This window comes from Pelodiscus sinensis, chromosome 4 (genome assembly GCF_052426305.1).
Source record: "Pelodiscus sinensis isolate ZL-2025 chromosome 4, ASM5242630v1, whole genome shotgun sequence".
Lineage (NCBI taxonomy): Eukaryota > Metazoa > Chordata > Testudines > Trionychidae > Pelodiscus > Pelodiscus sinensis.
Window position 1 is genome coordinate 73,108,779 of NC_143055.1, and position 24,187 is coordinate 73,132,965.

The 24,187-nt window shown below is 41.6% G+C and overlaps 1 protein-coding gene across 3 annotated transcripts in view; it reads right to left on the bottom strand.

The window, feature by feature from the left end:
• Positions 1-24,187, bottom strand: part of KLHL2 (kelch like family member 2) — a 78,626-nt gene that overhangs the window by 24,666 nt on the left and 29,773 nt on the right. For all 3 annotated transcript variants that reach the window (XR_016349442.1, XM_006111707.5, XM_075930150.2), the window contains one exon: positions 6,053-6,215. Coding sequence is in view for 2 of the 3 variants with exons in the window: in XM_006111707.5 (XP_006111769.2) it covers positions 6,053-6,215 (163 nt within the window). In the remaining variant the exon portion in view is untranslated. The remainder of the gene's footprint in view (positions 1-6,052; positions 6,216-24,187) is intronic.

The following is a 24,187-nucleotide window of genomic DNA, read 5'->3' on the forward strand; positions in this document are numbered from 1 at the left end:
AGCCGCAGGGGGGTCCTGCGCCTCTGAGGCTTTGCCAGAGCAAAGCCTCAGAGGCGCGGGGAACCGCCGCTGCTGCCGCTTTGACTGACATGCTCTGGAGTATCTTAGTGGATCTGAGTGTTTATGTAGTTCCTGCAGAAGAGCTCCACTGGAAAGGAATTGGAAGAAGGGAGAAGTACAGCTTATGAGTGTATAAATAACACAAACAGCACACTGAAAGAATTATTAACCTCCTCACCTTCACCATAAGAGAAACCCTAATAATTGAGCATACCCCAGAGTAACTAGCAAATCTGGTATCAGCACTCTGGTGGAACAATGTGACAGACCCTAGTTCCTGAGCTGCACCAAGTAGTAGAGAACAGATTACACCAGAGAGCATGAGGAGGAAAATACTGGGTTCCAACATCTTGCAGAAAAACTTTGTCCACTTAATCAGGTAAATCAATGTCATAGATTACTTCAAGTATGTTCTTCCTGGCTCAAAACAGGAAAACATGCTCAATCACAGAACATCCACACAAAAGTACAGAGACTCAAAGTTTGGGTGCAGGAGACGACTGGTCCTGTGACAGGAGATCTGGATGGCAGACAAGAGGCCAGGGAAAGCCCATCACCATGTTCAGTGTTGGTGAGGCCACGCTGGGATGATCACAATAATCTGTTTCTTGTCTCTCTTGATCTTTACTAGGACTGAGATGATACGAGGGATTTGCAGAAACGCATACATCAGCTATCAGCTCACAACAGGCGGAAGGCATCAGAGAGGGAGCCCTTGCCCAGGATCTGCTGGGAGCAAAACCGAAGGCATTTTCTATTTTGCCTGGTGATCAATAGGTCCACCTGGAGAGTTCCCCACCTCTGGGGAATCATGCAGGCTACCTCTGAGTGAAGCCACCACTCATGATGAGAGAAGAAGTCCTTGCTGATATGATCTGCTAGACATTCCTGATGTCTAAGAGGTGACCTGCTTCCAGATGAATGTCGTGGCTGATGCAGAAGTCCCAGAGTCAAAGAGCCTCTTGGCACAGAGCTGACACGTGTGCTCCTCCTTGCTGTTGATGTGGAACATCAAGGCCGCATTGTCCATGAGGTCTTGCACCATTTTGCCTGATATGAGCATCAAGACGACTCCACAGGCCAGCCAAACCACTCTGAGCTCCCTGACATTTATATGCAAGTTCACTTCCACCAGAGTTCACAGATTCTGGATCCAGAGATTTCTGAGGTGCATTCCCCTGCCGGAGGCTAAGGCATCTGACACTAGTTCGAAGGAGAGCTTGGGATTATTGAATGGAAACTCCTTCCGGGGTTTCTCTGGATTGACCCATCACTGGAGTGAGGTAAGTACCGCCAGACAAATGGTTACTCTCTATTCCAGGTGATCTCTGGACTGGGAATACGTCAATGTCATCCACTGCTGGAAAGGTCATATACAGAGCATGGAAGACCATGTAAGTGCATGCTGCCATATGCCCCAGCAGGTGCAGGTACACTGTGGCCCGGGGAAACTTGGACATTTCTATGATGAGGCTCATAGCAGGTGAGCAGCAGAAATGGTCTCATGTGGGTTGAGGTAAGCACTGCTCTGGTGACTTCGGATAGAAATGTAGCCGTGTTAGTCTGCTGTAGCTGAAACAAAATACAGGACTCTGTAGCACTTTAAAGACTAACAAGATGGTTTATTAGATGATGAGCTTTCGTGGGCCAGACCCACTTCCTCAGATCAAATCAAGGAATTCTTGACCTGAGGAAGTGGGTCTGGCCCACGAAAGCTCATCATCTAATAAACCACCTAGTTAATCTTTAAAATGCTACATAGTCCTGTATTTTGTTTCTGGTGACTTCTGTTTTTTTAACTGATATTAATGTGGCCTTCATGTTATTGACCAGAAGCCCCAAAGAGCAACATGTAGCTAGGAAGACTTAAACATCGTGTTGGACCTGCCCCTTGAAGCAGACTGTGACAAGCTAGTCACTTTGGATACCCTGACATCTGAGGTAGGCTGTAACAACTGCCATGCACTTTGGAAACACACTCAGAGCTGTAGCCAGGCCAAAAGGGAAGTCCACAAAGTGATAGTGAGCCAAAACCACCCTAAAACATAGGATGCACCTGTGTCCCAGAAACATCACCAAATGGAAGATGAATCTTTCAGGTTGATAGTGGCATATCGGTCTCCCAAATTCAGGGAGGGAATGATGGATGCCGGAGATACTATAAGAAAGTTTTGCTTCTGTAGGTACTTGTTAAGGTCTAAAGAGCAATGGTGAAATCCATCCAGCTGCATGCATAGGGTTACCAGATGGTTTAAAAAAAAATACCGGGCACACTTGATCTCAGATGGGGAGCCGGAGGGGCGGGGGGAGACACTGGCCGGGAGGGGAGAGCGGGGCTGGCCGGAGGAAATCGGGGGGCGGGGGAGGAGGGAGAGACTGGCCAGCAGGAAGCAGGGCTGGCTGGGAGAGGCTTGGGGGGAGCGGTGCTGGCCAGAGGGTAACTGGCTGCTGGGGAGCGGGGCTGGCCATGGGGAGAGCAGGAGAGGCGGGGAGTGGAGCTGTCCCGGGCGCATGCAGATCCCAGAGTGCTGCCCGTCCCATGCATGGTCCCAGCAGGGCACATAAGCGAATCTGGCCTCAGGGATTCCATCCGAGCCCCGCCCCGCTCCTTTCTACTGCGTAGTTGCATACTGCCTAGCTGGTAGACAGACACACTCACGCTGTGTGAGCATAACAGCCAGGCAGTACACAACTAAGTACTGATACTCATGATAATAATAAAAACTTAATTAGAAAATACTGGACATTTATATATCCAGTATTTTCTCAATTTGTTTCCCGGACAGAAAGCTCAAATACCTGACTGTTTCATTCAAAAACCAGACACCTGGCAACCCTATGCCTCCACTGCCAGGAGGTACATATGCATAGTGGTTCAGTGGCGAGTCTACTGACAACTATTACCATACTTCATTTGACAATAAACCTGGCCGAGTATCTTCAATCCTTATCTGATATTGTCATCTTTGGGGGCTCTCTGAGTCTGTTGTGTTGATTAATTGCACATGGTCAACACAGAAAACAGGAGAGCAAAACACAAGAATGCATGCAGCTGAATGGTTATTGTAGATGGAGCAGGAGACCTGTCAGGACATCACCAGTGAATCCTGAGTACTACAAATGCCATTAGTTAGCATTTTTTACTCTAATGGCAATGCATGACCATCAGCTAGGCTAAATAATAATGCATTGTACTGATGTAAGAGGATTTTCTCTGCCAACTTAAACTCAGATGTTTAATTTTAAATTCACCTGGAATATTTATCTAATTTACTTTACTTTTTTATGTTTAAAAAACAGCATTCTGCAACACATTACAAAATCATAGCAACAAGGACAAAAGAAGCATAGCAACAGAAATTACTGCTCAAAATAGAATTGGAAAAATGGTTTTGCTAAAATGTGTGCTTAAAGAGAGTTGTACCAGATTTTACACAAGAATGCTCTTTTGAGCAATATACATTTTCAGTTCTATTCAGTGATCATAAGAAGTGGCAGATTGCAAATATTGAAATCCGAAGTAATTTCACCTACAGAGCTGGTGCAAGATAGTATAGTACAAGCTGCAAAAATACAAGAATCTTATGTTACCCTACACATCTACTTAATCCATAACCTCTCTAGGGAAGAAAATCTTTCAGTCTGAATGGCCATTGACTCCTTGATGTCCACTGAAAGAGCCAGCTAACTTCAGAAAAACATCTATTGAAAGCTAGTAGGGATACAAAATCCTGCTTAATTAGTTAACCAGTTAAAAAATTAAATTTTAACCAGTTAGCTGATTAAATGGAGGTAGGCAGGCAGCAGCGCCTACCCACTGCCACCCACCATGGCCAGGCTAGAGTTGCTCCCTGCCATGGGCGGGGCTGCTACAGCCCGTCTGCTTCCAGCCACATAGTACTGCAGCACTGAGAATGCAAAGAGAGCTACAATGGTGGCAGAGAAGAAAGGGGGCACTGAACCAGGTGGAACTGATCCCTAGAATCAGCCAAAGGGGGCACTACCCAGCAGTTAGTAGAGTACTATGACACACTATCAATTGAGGTTTTTAAATAACAGATTAGAAAACATACCTATCAGGGATGGTCTAAGTTTATTTGGTCCTGCCTCAGCATGTGGGGCTGGGCATGATGTCTTATTAATGTCCCTTCCAACCCAACATTTCTGTGATAAGTTCAGAGAGCTTTTAGGGAATTTTATTATTATTCTACAGTTTGCAATTGAGAAAAATTCATAATTTCATAAAAAGTACATATCCGAGTATATTAAACAAACAAAATCATTAGACTGCTAACTATTCATCGGGTGATGGATTCTGCAACCACCTCTCTCTCAGCTGTACTAACCTTAATACACTTACAATCTACAGCAGAAAAATTATGCAATATATTCACAAATAGGGAGATAATGCTTTCAAATTTCAGAAGCACTTTAGAATGTCAAGGCCATTTATACATTATGTATTAGGAGCAACATAAAATTTAGTAAGAAGAAATAAAATAGGGAATCATGAGAGTTCTAACCTTCCCAAGCACCTCAGGGAAGCACCCCTACCATCTGATGTTCCTTCTGGTGGTAGTTCTTGGGGTGTATGCTTGTGGCCTACTGTGGTAGTAAGTTATATGAGCAGTTAGGAAATGTGGCACCTTTCCATCTGGGGATGAGGTGGGAGAGTGGAGCTCCAGGCACTTTTCTAGTAGCATTTCAAACTTTGGGCTGGACAGGCAAGATTTTGAGAAGAGAAGCAGTCAGTAGGATATCCATTTGGTGCAGTCTCTATCTCACATCATCATCTTTACATGCCACTGGAGCAGCCAGCAGGGTACAGAGATACATAAATTCATGGAGGATAAGTCTATCAATGGCTATTAGTCAGGATGGGTAGGAATGGAGTCCCTAGCCTCTTTTTGTCAAAGGCTGGGAATGGGTGAGAACGCTTGATGATTACTTGTTCTCTCCATTCCCTCTGGGGGTACCTAGCATTGGCCACCGTCAGAAGACAGGATACTGGGCTAGATGGACCTTTAGTCTAACCCAGAATGGCTGTTCTTATGGAAAAGGACTATGCAGCATGTCCTCAGTATGCTTCTAGTAATGCTAGTGTAAGTTGTAAAAAAAGAGATTTCTGCTTGTAGGAGCTAATGAAGTCACAGTAGTAGCAAGAAAACCTGCAGTAACACAGCTGTTCAAGTGAGCTTCAGTCCCCTGGATTTTCATTTCAGAGAAGGCCAGCAGAGTTTTGCTATACCCACCCATGAACATAATGGATTCCTGTCCCCCCCTCCCCACTTACCCACCCACTCTGAATAGCCCCTGGGCTAATAATTCTGGTGAGAGATAGTAAGATTATTCTTTGAGAAACACTCCAAGCTTATTTTGGTTTATGACTCATTTTAAATATATAGAGTATGTTCAGTGCATGGGACCTTTAGTTCTCTCCCAGCCTCCTCCTACAGTAGTGCCCATATGCTTTTTCCTTTTAGCTTTAGCAGTTGGCTTACATTGGTTTACACTGACTATGCTGTCAAGATGGTCTCCAAAAGGAACAGAACTAAACGCTTATTTAAAAAAAAATGAAAACTGGTATTTATCTTCATGGTGCCCAAAAACTGGCTTAGTTAACTAGAGACTTGGAAGAGCCCAAGAAAGTCCCCACCAACTTATCAATCCAGTATACAAGATAGCCCAGAACTACAAGGGTTACAAGCTAAGTGAATCCTTTGCTGGATCACAAATTTCTTGACTTCTGGCCCTGACAATTACAAAACATGAAGATATACTTCTCTCTGTAACCACATAACCAATGTTTTGGCCAGAAGCCTTTTTCTTCCTGTGATAAATGTTATAGATGCCACTACACTTGTCTCAGAACAAGTACTTATCTCCAACATTTTGGATACATTCCCTTTCATTAGAGCATACTAGAAAAAGCACTTTCTTAACAAAAACACACTAATAAAGCAGATTATTTTCTGTTCCATGTTAGACTTGCCTGCATACGTGTTGGCCTTGTTCAATAGATCTGTACATGCATGCATATCAGCAAAAGCACGAATGCCTAAACAGTTGACAGGATGAAGCTGGGATTCCAAAAACTCACAACAAGTCCTCTTCACATCCTGCAATTGTAACAGACCAGCTGCTGGGAGAAGAACCTGCAAGAAGCAAAACCTAGTTAATATCCCATCTGATTTTATGCTACCGTTCTATGACATCTGTAAGACAAAAGCACAAAAATATAAACATTTTACACTACTCTAGAGATTAGAAAAGTATCAAGAGTTAGAGCTAGAAAAACTTACTAGGTAATTCTCATTCATCTCTCTGCAAACATACATTCATTAGCTTTCTGTGAAGTTTAGTTTTAAGGGTCATAAGAATGGGGGCTTTTGCTATTTCCCTTTGAAAATCACTCCACAAATTACTCATGTGCTGTGTCTAGACTAGCAAGTTTTTCCGCAAAAGCACTTGCTTTTGCGCAAAAACTTGCCAGCTGTCTACACTGGCCGCTTGATTTTGCACAAAAGTACTGACGTTCTACTGTATGAAATCAGTGCTTCTTGTGCAAATGTTTTGACATTCCCGTTAGGGCAAAAGCCCTTTGCCGGAAATGTTTTTGCGCAAGAGGGCCAGTGTAGACAGCTAAAAACTGTTTTGCGCAAAAAAGTCCCGATGGTGAAAATGGTGATCGGGGCTTTCTTGCGTAAAACAGCGTCTAGATTGACATGGACGCTTTTCCGCAAAAAGTGCTTTTGCGGAAAAGTATCCATGCCAATCTAGATGCTCTTTTCCGTAAATGCTTTTAACGGAAAAACTTTTCCGTTAAAAGCATTTGCGGAAAATCATGCCAGTCTAGATGTAGCCATGGTGTAAGTAAACTTAATAACATTAAGCTCATGTTTTTCTCCCTCTTACTTATCTTCTTGCTCCTAGCGCTTTTCACTACCCAAGTCACTACCCTCATACAATGCCCACTGAAATATTGTAGACTTATGCCTCGTTAGTCATCACTGAGCCACTCTAAAGGTATTCAACTTTAGTCTCTCTTCAGGAGAACTCCTCTCTTCCAAATAACTGTTATTGCTCTCTGTCAGAGGAATTATAGTCAAATGTGCCTTATTTATAGCATTTTAGGATTACCAAGCTTCCTTCTACAATGTTGGATAGGAATTCTCTCACTGAGTATCTCTCACTAAGTTCTCCATCATTCAAAAGCTTCAGAGGGGTAGCCTAGTTAGTCTACAACAGGAGAAACTTTTTTAAAAAAACAACAAATAGACTAGTAGCACCTTGAAGACTAACAAAACATGTAGATGGAATCATGAGCTTTCGTGGGCACAACCCACTTCTTTAGGTTGTGTCCATGAAAGCTCATACCACAGTCTACATGTTTTGTTAGTCTTTAAGGTGTTACTAGTCTATTTGTTGGGTTTTTTTTAAAAGTTTCTCCATCATTGTTTTTCTGAAATCTAACACCACTGCACATGTATGATATGAAAAAATACTGCACGTGCATGATGTGAATTATGCTAAATTCATACAAGACATGGTTACTTGTTCCAAATCTCCTTATTTATCTCCTCATATTCTTGATCAGGTCTTCCCAAACAAAAATTTTGGCCCACAAAACTGCCTTCTATTTAATTTAGGAACATGTTTATGATGCATGCTTTGCTGCTTTTGTTACTAAGTAGTAAAATTACTCCACTAATTCCATATACGGTGATTCTGAGCATCTTGAGATGTCTTGGTACTTCAGATTTCTCACTTTCCAAAGTCCCAGTGATCAGATGACCACCGTTACTGTTTGAAAAATGTTAATCTAAAGAACTTCATATCCATTGCAATAGTTAGCATTGTAAATAATTATTAATCATTATCTGGTGCCATATTTGTGTGTCTTTCTTCACACCAGAGGCTGTTACTTCTAAACTGTTCCAATTATGAGACACACCCCACAAGATCATAACTAAAGACTCCAGTAATAAATAAAAGCACATGGTTACTATCTTAAGGTGTGTCTAAACTACATCCCTCTGTCGGCAGAGGGATGTAAATGAAGCACTTTGAAAGTGCAAACGAAGCGAGGATTTAAATATCCCGTGCTTAATTTTGCATAATCGCATCATGGCGCTGTTTTGAACATACGCCATTTCGAAACAAACTGCAGTTTAGACAAGGTTTTTTTGACAACGGGGCGCCTTTTCGAAAGGTCCTCAATTGAAACAGCACCATGACGTGATTATGCAAATGAAGCGCAGGATATTTAAATCCCCGCTTCGTTTGCACTTTCAAAGTGTTTCATTTACATCCCTCTGCCGACAGAGGGGCATAGTTTAGACGTAGCCTTTCTGTAAAAAATTTTCTAGATCAAAGTCCTTCCGTGACAATCCTACAGCAGAGCTTGTATAAGTATGTTGAGTGAAACCATTCATAGCCTAATCCAATTAAAGGTAGTACAGGTTGAACCTCTGTCAACTGGGAATCCTGGTCAGGCAACATCCATGGTCCAACAAGACCACAGATGTTCCAGGACCAGAGAATCCTGGTCGAGGGCTAGCAGCTGGGCTTCTCACAGCTAGGCTGCTAGGCACAACCCAGCGGTGTAGCTCAGCACAGCAAGAGAGGGAGTGTGGGGGACTGGCAGGGCAATGAGGCTGGCAGCACAGAGGGAGCAAGTCAGGATGCTGGCAGCTGGTCCAGGGCCAGGGGGACCACTAACAGGGGGGCCACATATGACCTCCCCTAGCCCGGCAAAATCCCTCATCTGGGACCAGTGAGGTCCCGATGGTGATGGACCAGGGAAGTCAAAACTATAGTGCATATTTTTCATCTCAGTATGGACCAGTCATGAAGGATGCCACTCATCTCACAAAGGACTCTATCCAGCTCCCAAAGAAGTTCAGATGGTAGACTTTCTGGGTAGAATTGCTATCCAGATAATTTTAAGTTTAGCCCTTGAAAACTCTATTACTTTAAAAAATATTTAGCAATAAAAAATTAACTACTTGCAGACAACAGGTGAAATGTTTTATGTTTTTCAGAGGCACAGCAGAGAGGTAATAACGTAATGCCACGAAGTACTCATTCAACAGAAAACTCAACATGAGATTATTCTGTACTAGAATTGTGCCTTTGAGTGAAGTTTTCTTCTGCAAGTTTAAAACTAATAAAAGAAAGTTCTTCTTCACACAGCGTGTAGTCAACCTGTGGAAATCCTTGCCAGAGGAGGCTGTGAAAGTTAGGACTATAACAGAGTTTAAAGAGAAGCTAGATAATTTCATGGAGGTTAGGTCCATAAAAGGCTATTAGCCAGGGGACAGAAATGATGTCCCTGGCCTCTGTTTGTCAGAGGCTGGAGAAGGATGGCAGGAGACAAATAGCTTGATCCTTGTCTTCGGTCCACCCTCTCTGCGGCACCTGCTGCTGCCCACTGTCAGCAGACAGACTACGGGGCTAGATGGATCTTTGGTCTGACCCAGTACAGCCGTTCTTATGTTCATCCACCATTTCCTAATTAAAGCATTTTTTGTTTTTAATATTCTAAAATAAAGAACTCATTAAAATTAAAAATAGTAATAGAGATGTAGCTGTGTTAGTCTGGTCTTGCTGAAACAAAAGACAGGTCTATGCAGCACTTTAAAGACTAACAAGATGGTTTATTAAGCTCATCACCTAACAAACCCATCTTGTTAGTCTTTAAAGTGCTGCATAGTCCTGTCTTTTGTTTAATTAAAATTAAGTGTGAAATGATTATTAAGCCATTTCTATATGCGACAAGTACAGCAACAATTAGAAAGATTTTAAAACCTAGAGCAGACTTGCAATAGTAAGTCACGTGGAGGAAAAAATAAGTCTGTGGCATTCTTGTGTAACGTGTAGGTAAGGAAGGCGCAAGTCATACTGCTCATTTTGAAGAAGGTATGCAATGTTATTGCAATTGTGTTGGTCAAAGGATATTAGACACACAAAGTTGGAGACTTTTACTGAACCAACTTCTGTTGGTTGAGAAAAAACAACTTTTAATCTCACATAGGACTCTTCTTATGCACCTTCTTACCGTGCATCTACACAGCACCCTCAACTCAAAATAAGATATGCAATTTGCACTATGCAAATTGTATATCTTATTTCAATTCTGTTTCAAAACAGCTTATTTTGAAATTTGGCACATCTACAGAGCGCCAAATTTAAAATTAACGCACTATTTCGAGACATCCTTCAACTCTCGTGGAATGAGAGTTACAGGGACGTTCAAATAGTGCGCCTGTTATTTCGAAAAGTATTTCAAAATAATGGGCAGCTTGTTAAGATGCAGGGTAGCTATTTTGGGATACCTCCAGTATCCCAAAATAGCTGCACTGTGTAGATACCCTTAGATGGCATTAAGATGATAGAGTTATAAAATGAGAGGTAGGCAGAAAGAAAGCTAAGAAGAACAGAGTTAAAGTGAAGAAAGATTTCATTGTGTAATTCCCACTGTTTGAAGAGTTGTAAGAAAAAGGTCCAAACTATTTTTTATTTGAAACTTGGTTCTATTAGTGTGCCAGCAGCAATCTATTCTGCGAGTATTCCACAGGCTGCACTGTGCCTACTCTGATTACAGGAAAATGGAAGAAAATAATATTTTTATTATTAACAAAATCTCATTATGTTACAATTACCCAGCTGTCCATTTAATTGGGACACTTACTGCAAGAGGCTTAGTCTCCCATATTGAGTGGTTTTTAATCAAGGCACCATAATAGAAGCTCAGCTAAGCAAAAAAGTCTGTGAATACTTCTCAGCATTTTTAAATAACTTGTTTTTGAACATGCTTGCTTTCCTTGTTTTTTCTATCCACTAATATTTGAATGACTGTTGAAAAAGAGCAAGTATTAAGGGTTTCATATGGAAACCAAGTTTTCAATTTGCATACACAAATATTAATGCTGACACGCTTACCCATTCCTCCAGAGAACAGAAATACTAGGGAGGTTAGAAGACCAAATCACAATTAAGCATTACCTACCAGATTCTACATAGCTGTAATGAGTTTGTACACTAAAAGATTCATAGACATTTTAGTTCTGTAGGAAATAAATTCATCAAGGTCTCAATGTGCTCATGTATAGTCCACCAGTAGGGGGAAAAGAAGAACCTAAATTTACCCAGTCAGAATTACATACTCAGCTCTAGTTACTAGGCTATACGAATAAGGATTACATGTAGCTATTTGCAGTTTTGCATCTGTAGAATTATTGGCTCTAAAGCAACAAAAGTCCTAAATATTTAAAACATTCAGGATATTCATCTGAGAAGGAAAAATTAAGTTGCTGCTCTAATAAATCCATGAAAAAGGATACAAGTGGGGGTTAAAAGTTTTATACACCTAACTATAACAAACAGCAGCCAGGATGACATTCAGAGTAGTTGGTTCTTGCCAAAATGGATACCATCTTGCTCCTTTGCAGTCTACCGCTCAGTATGTTATTCCAAAGGATAAGCAGTAGAGGAGAGGACACAATAACTTTCTCTATAGATCACACAGTATATATCCTTTAATAAAGAAACTGCTCTGAAATTTACATTAAAGATTTGAGAAGATTAAAATAAAAACAAATTTACTTCAGAGACTTTTTAATAACCCTTGTCATACTAGTATCTGAACACTGAGCACCACAAAGAGGTTGTTAAAAGTAAGAAAATGCATAAGCATCTTTTTATCGTGCTGTGCTAAAACTTGAAATTGCTCTAGGTGTCCTGGGCCATATTTGAATGAAAGCACATATCTAGCCATAAAGCACCAAACAAAACTTCTTGGTTCCCTCCTAAATGCCTCATTTTGCAGTTCTTATATAAGCCCTAATGTTCCACAGCCCAAACCATGAGAGCCTTATGGGGCAGATGCACAGATGACCATTTTCAGCAGAGTGGGGTCCCCCAGGGAGGTCCTTACAGACCAGAGGTCCACCTTCATTTCAATACTGCTCTGATGCTTGTGGGAGAAATGTGGGGTCTGGCACACCAAGGCCTCAGCATACCACCCTCAGTCCAGACTGGTGCAGAGTAGGGATGTGAGTGTATAAATGTGTTAACAGTTAACTGATAAACCTTGGATCCCTGGGAGAAGAACAGTAGACAAGAGCTGGCTCCAAGCATGCACCAACTCCTTGGGAGCCACTTGCCACTCTGCACTGCTGCCTCTGATACAGAGGCAGCAGTGTAGAGGAGAGGCAGTATGCGCAGGGAACTATCTTAAAAGCCTGCTCCCTGCACGCACTGTTTCCCAGGGAGCCGCCTGCCACCCCATACTGCTGATACAGAAGCAGAGGTGCATGGTGGTAGCTGGCTCTCCAGGAGTGGCATACAGTAGCTCCTGGTGTATGTAACCATGTAACTGCTGAGTTTTTTCAGCAGTTATATGTTTATACAATTACCTGCATTTTGACATCTCTAGTGGAGACATTCAATGGGATGCTAACACAGATACTGAAGACCATTATGCACCAGCACTCATAGCTTGGGACACTGCATGCAGAGAGGTATCCCAGGAATCCACAGGGTTCTCTCTATTTGAGTTACTGCCTGGAAGGAGAGCAAGGGGAGCCCTGGGCTTGCTAGGAGATGAATAAGAGAGGAAGGCCTCTCCAAATAGGTGGTGTACTACATACTGGCTTTCCGGAAAAAGCTTGCTGACCTCATGGACCTGGCCAGGGAGAATGTAGGCAGGATCCAAAGAAGGCATTGTTTTACATCAGAAACAAGCATTCAGCAAAAGTACCAAAATAACAGATAATTAAACCCATACAAAATGCTGTAGTAAAATATTAAGATAGCAAGGACTTGGAGATAATTGTTACCTGATTAAGCTTGAAATCAGAAGCCATCGTGGTATTAAAGAAAGCAGTCAGTGTAGATACTTGCCTTTTAGTTAGTTCCTAAAATACATTTGTGTAACATTAACAGTCCACTGTAGATGGCACGAAGAGGTTAGAGTACTTGCTCATAGTGTTCTGAAATTCTTGAAAGATTACAAAATACTGCAATAAGCCTCTGCAATTACATATTAACAGGGTGATTTAAGACTAAATTCACAATCTGAAAGGAGCCACTTGGTACAAGGGTTTCTCCATCCAGAGATGGCAATGGTTCTATTAAATCAATCCTAGAAATACAGGACCTAAAGGCTAAAAATTTCTATAACGTGAAAAATCTCCCTCCCCCTGAAGGTTACAAAATATATTTCAGATGAAAAGGGTGCTAGTGTAAGCTACACACACAGTATGTATCTCTATCCTTGTCTAGAAGCTGGTCCACATCTGAGAACTCTGAATCAATTGAGGCTTCCAGTTAATAGGTTTAGTTATTTAGAAGCTCATGCTTTCAGTGCTGTAGGTCCTAGTTCCAAACTTTTCTAATGGCCTTACTGGGTTTGATTATATAAACTCTTATTGCTAACAAAATATATTTATGAATCCCTAATTATAATCCTAAGTGTTATAAGTCTGACAAAGAGGTCAAGATGTTTATCATCTGTTTATGGTAGCACCTACACCGTGTTAGATGATTCTCAAAGATTTTTGCAACTCATAACAAGAAAAAAAAAAAAAAGGCTTTATTTTTTTCCACTTGGGCAATACTGCAAGGCCACCGCCATGTCTTAAAGCACTTTTTAAACAATGTTTATATTTATAGTGTAGACAGTATTGGTTATAATTAACAAATCTTGTTCCACAATTATAACTGAGTATTTGCTATAGGCTTTTAAGTACAAAAGCATCGACTATAGCGAGCAAACCCCAAAGCCTGGACTGAAAACAGCAAGCATCATTAATTCAGATAGTGGAGTAAAACACCGACTCTTGCTGATACACATTTCTCCCCCACCACTCCCACAGGTGGATGAATCAGTCTCTAAATCTCTCGTTTTATAGTAATACAGAATCCAAAAAGCAGGGTAATAAAGAAGTGCTTAAAGCTAAAATACTTTGCATGGATGCTGCTTGTCTTTCAATGCAGAAAGAATGAGTCAAGATCAACATCTGTAATAGTAGGTGGATGATATCTGAGCAGGCTAAAAATACATGTTGATAACCACAGCACACAAAGCTAAACACAATACTTTATATTTCATCCAGGAAAGCTTTTAGTTATCATTCATCTAATCTGCAGTGGATCAGGTCTAAATCCTAGTAGATATTTCCTTTAAAAACTTGTAGAAAGAAAATTATTTTAAATGGCACTTTACTGACAGAGTTGTTAAAAAATTAAGGTATTATTCTTACAACAATCTGATAACCAAGGCTGGGATTTCCAAAGGAGCTATGCTTTGAAAATTCTCATATGATTTACATTAGTGCCAGGTTATTACATTCCCAAAGATAGTGACCACTATGGAGAAGGAATTTCCTCTGATTTTTGTGAGCTTCATCCTTGGCACAGATAAGCATTGTTGATTAATACATGTGGTAAGGTATAATATATAATGTTCTCTTCTTTAAAAGTAATTTTACCATTCTAACAAAGCACCTTGAATGTCACCTAGAAAAAAAAAACAGTTATTGCACAGTGAGAAACACAACTTTAACATGCACTCACATGAACCCAGTATACAGAAAAATGCATTATGAATTTGAAATCTTCCAAGGGTGACCCTTCAAGACTTATTATTTATTATTATTCAAGTATAGTTATTGTCAAGAATGAGATAAAATGCCCAAGGCCGGGTTCACACATCAGACAAAAGAACTCTCTCTCAACCAGCCACAGATATGGGCATTTCTGCTTATAATGCAACTTGCACATATGATGATTCTAGTAATAGCTTAAGACTGAGGACAACTTGGATAATGAATGAAGAGATGCTCTTAGTTGAGGAGAAAAATTACTCAAAGATTATGTCTTCTTCAACAATACCTGTTAAAACAGCAACTGGCTAACAGGAAGGTGGCATGTCTAGTGGATAAGAATCTGAACTGGGAGTCAATCTTCTGTTCTTATTTCTGTCTCTCTCAGGATTTACTATGTGGGAAAAGACCACTGTGTCTGTCTTCTCTCGCTATAGTGGTCTATTTAAGACTGAAGACTCTCTCGGGCCCACATGCCACCACCACTTTCACTAGCTCTAGCTGAATTCCAGTCATCACCTGGCATGTTAGTCTTTGTAAATCCCACTCCCTTATGTTCTTTTCTTCCACCACATTCTCTTTTCTTTCCCTTTTACCTTTTCTCTTTTTCCTTTTGCCTTCTCCTTAGCCAGCCCAGACTGCATATTCCACAACACTGAAGAAGCCTTGGAACAAAGAGCCCAAACCAGCACAGTGTTGGTACAAATGTGTGACATCTCAGAAAGGCAAAGATGACATGCTGTGCCTACATTCAGCGAGACTGCAAGCAAGAGTCAGCAGCAGACACAGAAGCTGCATTTTCTATCTTTTCTATTCTCTTCCCTTCCCCCCCAAAGTGTGGGTTCGTGTTGTTTTGTTTTGTAGGAAATGAGGTTCGACTTTAATAACAGCAACAATGACTAGGGATCTAAATATCAGTCAACTGAATAGTCGGTTAACCTCATGAATTCTTATCGGTTACTGGACTATTCTACAGTCCGGGGGGGTGGGGGGAAAGCAGCCACGCCACACTGCTACCTCTGTATCACAGACAGCAGCACGGGGTGCCAGGCAAGAGCTGGTCCACGAGGAGAGCCAGTCTGAAAACCAGCTCCCCTAGCAGACCAGCTGCCTGTTGTCCAGCATTGCTGTCTCTTATACAGAGGCAGCTGTGCAGGGTGGCAGCAGCCCCGTCCAAAGGGGCAAGACTGAGCTCCCAGACCTGTCCAAAGCTGGAACTGAGCCGGGCTGCCTGCCCAGCTGGCTCCTAATACACTTAAAATGCAGAGCCGTAGTGGGAGTAGGTCCCAGTCCCAGCATGAGCCAGAGCTCCACTGGGTCTGGGACCTACCCAAAAATTTACTGGTGGGGCTGGGGAAGAATGCACGTAGTCTTTAGCATTAACTTTTTCTTATCAGTTAATGGGTTAGTCAACTACACTATACATCCCTAACAATGACAGCTCCAGCACACCTCAACTAACTTCTTTTTTCCCCCAAAAGAGAACAATTATTGCCCTTGTTATCATATGAGATCGTCAAACAAGGTTCTCCCCCCCCCCCCCATCTAAAACCTCTCTTCAGCTAAGGGAACAAGAGCTGTTAGAACAAAAGCCTTATTTAATATTTTACACAAACACTTTTCTTTTTTGTTGTTTTTGTTAACTTTGATAAAAGGTTAAAAGGATTTGTAATGACGTTTGCTACAGTGCTAAGAAGGGTAATGTCTCAGTATACCAACCCCCAAATACTGTTTATTGTTGGACAGTGACTGGGGGTTATATTCACACCTTTGACTCTGAGTTCCCATATTTCATCTAAATTCATATAACAATGCCTACAACGTATCATAGTAATAGAGATGTAGCCATGTTTGTCTGGTCTAGCTGAAACAAGAGGCAGGACTATGCAGCACTTTAAAGACTAACAAGATGGTTTATTAGGTGATGAGCTTTCGTGGGTCAGACCCACTTCCTCAGATCAAATTGTGGAAGAAAATTGGCATGGTCAAATTGTGGATGAAAATATATTTTCTTCCACAATTTGACCGTGCCAATTTTCTTCCACAATTTGATCTGAGGAAGTGGGTCTGGCCCACGAAAGCTTATCACCTAATAAACCATCTTGTTAGTCTTTAAAGTGCTGCATAATACAAGGTATCAGATGCTGTCTACAGGCACAAAATATCTTGTGACCTTCAACAACTTATAACTTGAGACAAGAGAAACGTACAAGGCTAAAAAGGATAAAGTCAGAACACGTGCAACTCCATGTACATTTTTAAAATATATCAACTATATCCAACTGCTCCTTTACCTATTGTTAGTGAATCAGTAAAATGATCACCCCCAATAAAATTGTGTTTTGCTGCAAACCTCCGAAAATGTAGTTACATTAAGAAATAAACCTTGATCCTTTAAAGATATTTACTGTGCATGTAAGGAAACCTGCCTATAAAAAGACCATCACTCTTCAATGACAAATAGCCATATATAGCAAATGAGGGGTAGAATACCATGCACAGCACACTAGGATTTATTCACTGGAAAATTAGATCATTTACTGTTGCCTGACATTTCTTAAAATGCAAATACATTCTAGAGTTAAGTGCCACTTTTTCTCCTCCAGCTATGTGGCATATTAGGTTATGCTCTTTCACCCTTTCAATTCTTAAAGCTGTCGTAACAAACACTAAGACTTATGTTGCAAGAGGTATCCAGATGATTACTGGAAGTATGTGTAATAGCAAAATGCAGGGCTAGCACACAAAGAGCGCTTTTAAAAGGGATGGTATCAGGCATTTAGATGTGGGGGGGGGAAGGCTTTACAAGCCCTTTTAAATGAAAACATTTTAATGAAAATTGAGGGTCAGAAAACAACTGGAATGCAAATAGCTCTCTACAGTGTCAGTAACCCAAATATTACAACACTTATAATAGTATTAGAGTAACAGAATGAAATGGTGACAGTGAGCAGTCATTAAGCTGTGTAAAGGACACAAACTGGGGTGAGATTTTAATTCACTTTCAATCTGTCACTAGCAACTTACAAGGATTTAAAAAAATATTTTAACTTAATTGACTTCATTTAACTTCAACTGAGTAAGGGAAGGGGGAGAAAAACAAGAATACCGACCACCAACAGGGTTTGACACAAAGACTTTGTCAGTGGAATACTACTAGGTTTAATTTAAAATAGCCTAATGGCCTATTAGATGAAGAAAAAACTGATATACTGGGATCACGTTAGCCTTTCAGTTTTGCAGATCCCAAATTCAACTTCACAGGTGAAAGAGTTAATGGTCTCAGCCTAAATCTTTACGAGCATCCACAGCTGGCAAGTTTTGTACAGTTCTATGTATGACATTGCATGCAAATTTGTGCTATTTGCATATAACAAATTTCCTGGTAAAGGCATTTGACTGACATCCATGGTGAATGAAATGCCCTCTTTATCTACAGGTTGACAGCAAGGAACACTTTGTCAGCATGCTTCCACTTTGATAACAGGAAGGACAGACTACCTGCAGGCAAGAGATAATTCAGTCCTCATGGTGCATTTAGTGCTTGTCCTCTACCAAGTAGTCCAAAGCACAACAATCACTTTGTTCTGAGAATACTGGATCTGAACCCCCAAACTTATTTTACATAGGGCCACCAAATATCCATTAAATGGGAGCATCTTTCCATCCTTTCAAAGCTGAGCCGCATTCAAAATTGGTGGCCTCAATGTTAAAGACTGTGGCTAAGTCTTGATTAGCACTTTATAGAGTTGTAAAACTTTCAGGATCAGGGGCACAAAAGAATACCACCTTCATGTACATACCCATGCACTAGTACAGCAAGTTACAACGGTGTCACACATCAATGTGCTACTCTCCTCATGGAGGTGATTTATACAGAGAGCTGAGAGAGCTCTCTCCCAGCGCTCGTGCTGTGGCCATACTTTCAGTTTGAAGTGCTGCCATGGCTGCTCTTTAAACCTAAGTGTAGGCTAGGGATGTTAAAAATGATTAAATCAATTAATCGAATAGTCAATTAAATTTCCCTTATTTCATTGCCACACTTCTGCTTTGAAATGTACAAGAGCCTCACAGCAGGAGTTCTTGTGCATTTCAAAGATTGAAACCAGGGGTGGCCCGTGACTATAGGTCGACTCGGCCGTCGCCTAGGGCGCCGCCTTCAATGGGGTGCCCGAAGATGTCGTCACGAGGCGCCTGATGATGACATCACTCCATTGGCAGCGTGCAGGTGGGGGCGCAGATCACGCATTCCACCTGATTGAAACGTCGCATGGAGCCTGGAGCCAATGGGGGACTCTTGTTCATTTCAAGGGTAGAACACCACCGCTGCACCCCTCCCATGGAGCTGGAGCTGGAGGGGGAACCAGCTTTTAAGCCAGCTCCTCCCCAGTACCCCTACCCTTCCCCCCTTTCTGCCTCTATCAGAAAGAGGCAGTAAGGGGGGGGAAGGGAGCAACTAGTCAACTAGTGTGTCGACTACCTGATACGCTTTTGCTTACCAGATAGTCAACTAGTCATTTACATCCCTTGAGTAGACAATGCCTTTGTAAATCATCGGTAAAGCATTCAGCCTCAACTTGAAGGATCTTACACATATATTTTACATACAAATCGTTATAATAAAAGGAATATTTATGATTGCTAAATCAAAGACTTAATTTAGAAAATATCAGAATTGAGGTTATCTATGCAACCTTAATTTAAGCCTCATCTTTAGTTAAAGAACCACAAATCTTTTCTTCCCCTCAAATGGATTGTCAAGAGAAAGTAGTAAGCTGTTTTGTCTTTTGTGTGTCTCAGCTCCTAACAGATATTCTAGAATAGACACTCTTTGCGAATGTGTAACCATTTGTGAAATCACAACGTAATGTTTTGCATTATAGCAGGATTCCTGGGTTCTACTTTTGGGTACAGGCCAGAGTAGGATCTAATCATAAGAGCAACAGTTACCAAGAGAATACCAAAGACACAGATTTGGCACTTTTGTTCTGAGATAAAGAGTGGCTTAGTGTTAAAACTTGGGTCTGTCACATTAGAAACCCATGTTTTATTTCCAGCATGTCCTGATGTGATCTTGTTCAATTTCTCTTACCTTAATTGTCAAATAAATGAATGATGTCTGCCTTCCTCCCATGGCAGGTATAAACACTTAGCCTAAATATAAGCATTGGCAATTGCACATAAGAATGAATAGCCATCCAAAGAATTTGGGAAATCAAAACTCATACCTCCTAGTTCCCAGCCCTTTACATCTATGCTAAAGATATTTACTTTTAGGGATGGTTGGGAAGGCAGAAAAGTCATTATGTTCAATATTTTACCTGATACGTGGGCAGGTGTGACAAGGAGATGCGTCATGCAACATGCATAACATTTAGCAAGTCTTAAAAATAGGCTAATTTTGGTAATTCAAATATTTGAAAAGTTAGCTAAGTCAAAAGGTAAAGCTGATAGATTTTTCCCCAAAGTCACCAATCAAAACTGTCCAGGTGTTTAAGCTTAAAGCAGAATGTTATTTGTGTGTTAGAACTCCCTATCAATGCAGATAAATGAGAAAGTAACAGCTTGAAACATTCTGTATAGTTTAATGAACATTTGGGCGAACGGTTCATTAAAAATATTACATGCTGTACCACATAATTAGCTGAGAGTTTTTTGGCAAGTCAAACCTAAATCACAGGAATTAAAAATTAACAAATTTTAGCACAAAAGATCCTTATATCTTCATCGCTGCTATTTATGATATAATTTTAACATAAGCCATGTAAAATAAATATGCAGTGTTGTCCAATAAAAGATATTCTCACCCACCTTGTCTATGCGAAGTAACAGCCATTTTCATAAAATTCTATCTAAAATGTTAATTAGGAAATCAATGTACACATAAAACATTAAAATTGCTTGTCATTTGCCAACTTTTTTTAATTAGTAAACAGAACAAACTTTGTTCTTTCACTCCAAGCAATGCTTTTTGAAAAAATGTGAATTAATAAAATTCAGCACCTGCAGTAATCACTTTTGCCTAATGGAAAACAGACACCTTCCAAATCTTTCAAGCATTAGACAGAAACTCACCAAGAAAAGTGAACAGCTGTAGGAAATGGTGCAGTTATAGTAATCTCTGGATGCCAATATGTGACGAAAAATACTCTTGAGAGTGGCTCTCTCACATTGCATTATACAAAACACTGTGACAGTATATGCACACCATAACTTCCGAGTGCACACATCAACTATACCCAAAGAAAAAAAAGTTATCACTGATCTAAGGACATACACATACTGCATAAACCCAATTCCAGAGAATGAAAGAGAACATGCTGAATGTTGCTTTGAAAAGTAATTAGAACTGGCATTGTTGATTTTGAAGTTTATTGCTTCTCACTAGAAAACTATGATCAGTTTACAAACAGACAGACTTCTCCCCTGGCCTTTCCCTCCCAAGCCCTTACCCCCACTTCTGCAAAGTCAGCTTGGGATATTAAGATTAAATGAGCAATTTGCCTTCTGTATCACTACCAGAAATTTTGTCAAAGCTAAATTATGCCCTCCTCCCTTATATCTAAATACCCTCTGTTTTCTGTGAATTCATAAATAGGGCTGTCAAGCGATTAAAAAAAATTATTCACAATTAATTGTGCAATTAAAAAATTTAATTGGTGTTAATTGCATGTGCTGCCCCTTTGAAACACAGTGGTAGCATTTCAAAGGGGCAGTGCTGAGGAAACCAGGGATCAGCTAGAGTCCTCAGCTGACCCCAGGCTCAGTGCAGCTGCCTCTTTGAAATGCAGAGGTGGTGTTTCAAAGGGGCAGCACTGCAGGACCCCACGATCAGCTGGAGTCCCCAGCTGAACTCGGCTCCATGCAGCGCTGCCCCTTGGAAAGGCCACCCTGGTCTCTCCTGCTGATCCCCGTCTCCGTGTTGCTCCGCCCCTTAGTAGTGGTGCTCCGGGTCAGAGATGTATTGCCAAGGGGCAGAGCTGCACGGAGCCCATGATCAGCTGGGGACTCCAGCTGATCCCAGGCTCCTAATGCGCTGCCCCTTTGAAGCTCCAGAGCAGCACTTCAAAGGGGCCGCACAGTATTAATGCCTGCAATTAACGCGGTCATTTTTTTTTAAACTCAGTCATCCTGCCCTGTGTTAATCTCAGGTGTTAACGCAGATAAATTGACAGTCCTACTCATAACTAAAACTTACTGGTCCTATAATGGATAGGGGCAGGGTTCATTATGGCAGGAAAACAGGATGTGCCTGGAATTCAATTATTTCCCGTAACATGGAAAGGGAGGAAACATATAGAAGGGACGTGACACCGCACAGCCATTGCTAAGGGTAGCTGTACTGCAGAGTGACCACTGGGGACAGCTACACCAAAAATGGAGTGGCCAGCTGGAGACTAGGCTCACCATCTTTTCAGCCACCAGCCTAGGTAAGTGGCTCCCCTGCCCCAAACACTTCCCCCCAGCTCTCAGCTCCAGTGCCAGACCAGGGAGAAGGGAGGGTGTAAGCCCTGCCAACCTCAGCACTGTGACCCTCCCTCCTCACAGCACCACCAGGACAAGGTAACCCGCTCCCTCTTCCCCCCTCCACACACACACACACCCCAACACTGCCAGGCTGTCCAGCGTGGCCGCACCAGCAGGCCTGCGTGGTTCCCTCTTCTTTCTCCTCCATGAACCAGGTCATCCCAAGGAACATTGCTGGGACTGGCCTCTACTGCTGCTCTTTCCCCCTCACACACCTCCCCGATGCCCCATGCAGCTCCTGGCCACTGGGCCAGGCCTCCATAAATGCACCATCCTGCCTTGCTCCCAGTCCCGGGAGCATCTCTGCAGCCACATGGGCCCAGAGAGCACTGCCGGGGCTGGCCTCCACAGCACCCGCCACCCCAGACCGGAGCCCCAGCCCTGAGCTGTGTCTGGGGAGCACTGGCAGGAGACCTCTGGCACTTCCCCTCCCAGTCTCAGTCCCGGCCTGGGGAGTACTGGCAGAAGGCCTTAACAGACACCCTGCCCCCATGCGGGAGGTCTCTGTGGATCCTCTCCTTGGCCCCAGGCTGGGGACCATCGGCAGGAGGCCTCTATGGACCCCATCCCCTCCCTGCCCACCAACCCTGGATAAAATCTGGGCTTCTAGTGACAATTAATATCCGGGGCCACACAATGATTGATGAGGCTCAAAAGTTATATTGAACTGTTACACTTTTAGTGAGCTTCATCCACCTAGTAAACTCAGTAAAGCAAGGATTGTGTGGGAAATGTAGTTATGTTTTTAATGGATACACACAAAAAGGCCAAACTAGGTTGCACAGGCAATCATTAATTCAGGGATTAAAATTTTAATGTTGAATCTTAGTGTTCTTTTAATACAGCTTTTGTTTTTTTCAAATAATCTAATCCATTCCCCCCCCCCCACTCCCTTCAAACATTTCTATTGTTACGTCACACTGATTCCTACATGACATGGTTCACCCAAATAGCTGATGTTGGGATATTTGATGCACTGTATGAGGCACTCCACTTGTTGCAATAGGCACTGATAGGACCCATGGATTTTAAAAGATGGGCGATTGTATAGCTGGTCTTTGAGCAATGGATGTGATGTCTGTTAAAGATTTCACAACCTATTTTTTCCTTAAGCAATCAGTATAAGATCAAGTATGTGGTTTCCTTTACTGTGAGGTGTCCAGTCACATGATTTTCTCCTTATGACTGTCAGTAGGAAAGGTAGTTATATTTGTTGTGAAAAAATTATTCAAAGCGAGTTGGTGAAAGAGTCCTTTTAATTCTCCACAAAGGCATCAGGTTCTCTGATGTGGAGAAGATCAGTCCCTTGGAAAGTATAGATAATTCAGCTTCACTTAAGAGTCATCTTAATGAAATAGGTAATGATGATGATGGTTTGTTGTATAACATCCATGTGGTAGTTTTGGTGTGATGGTTACCTTCAAACCAAATACCTGACGAAGTCAAGAGAGGACAGGAAAGGTTTGGGGGTGAGGATTACAAAACAAAAAGGCAAAGCTATATTTGTTATGCATATACAGTGTTATGCATATACATACTGTACCCAACAGTATATTCCAATAATGACAAAACAAAAATATATCCTTGTGATCACTCAACTACTTGTGATTCTCTCTTCTAGCATAGTATCTGTTGCTGCACATATTGACAAAGCGGTATAGCATATTTGACAATTAGTCTGACTGTGTGTCTCCATATACAAATTATCCCACAGCCCCTTCCTGCAACATGGCAGATGGAGATTGTTTTGTTTTGTTTTCCTGTAAAGGCAGAAGTACGGTAGTCCTGTCTGTGTTTGAGCTCCTTTCTCTATTCATCTGTGTTCAAAAGGCTATTAGGTACAGGGCTGACTAAATATGGACCTAAATGCATGTGCTACAGTGTGGGCGAGCCAATTACTCATAAGCTTCTTATAGTAACTAACTCTCCCACATTGCACAATCACTATTTAGGCATATATTTAATAACCTAGCTGGGAACTGAAAAGTTGG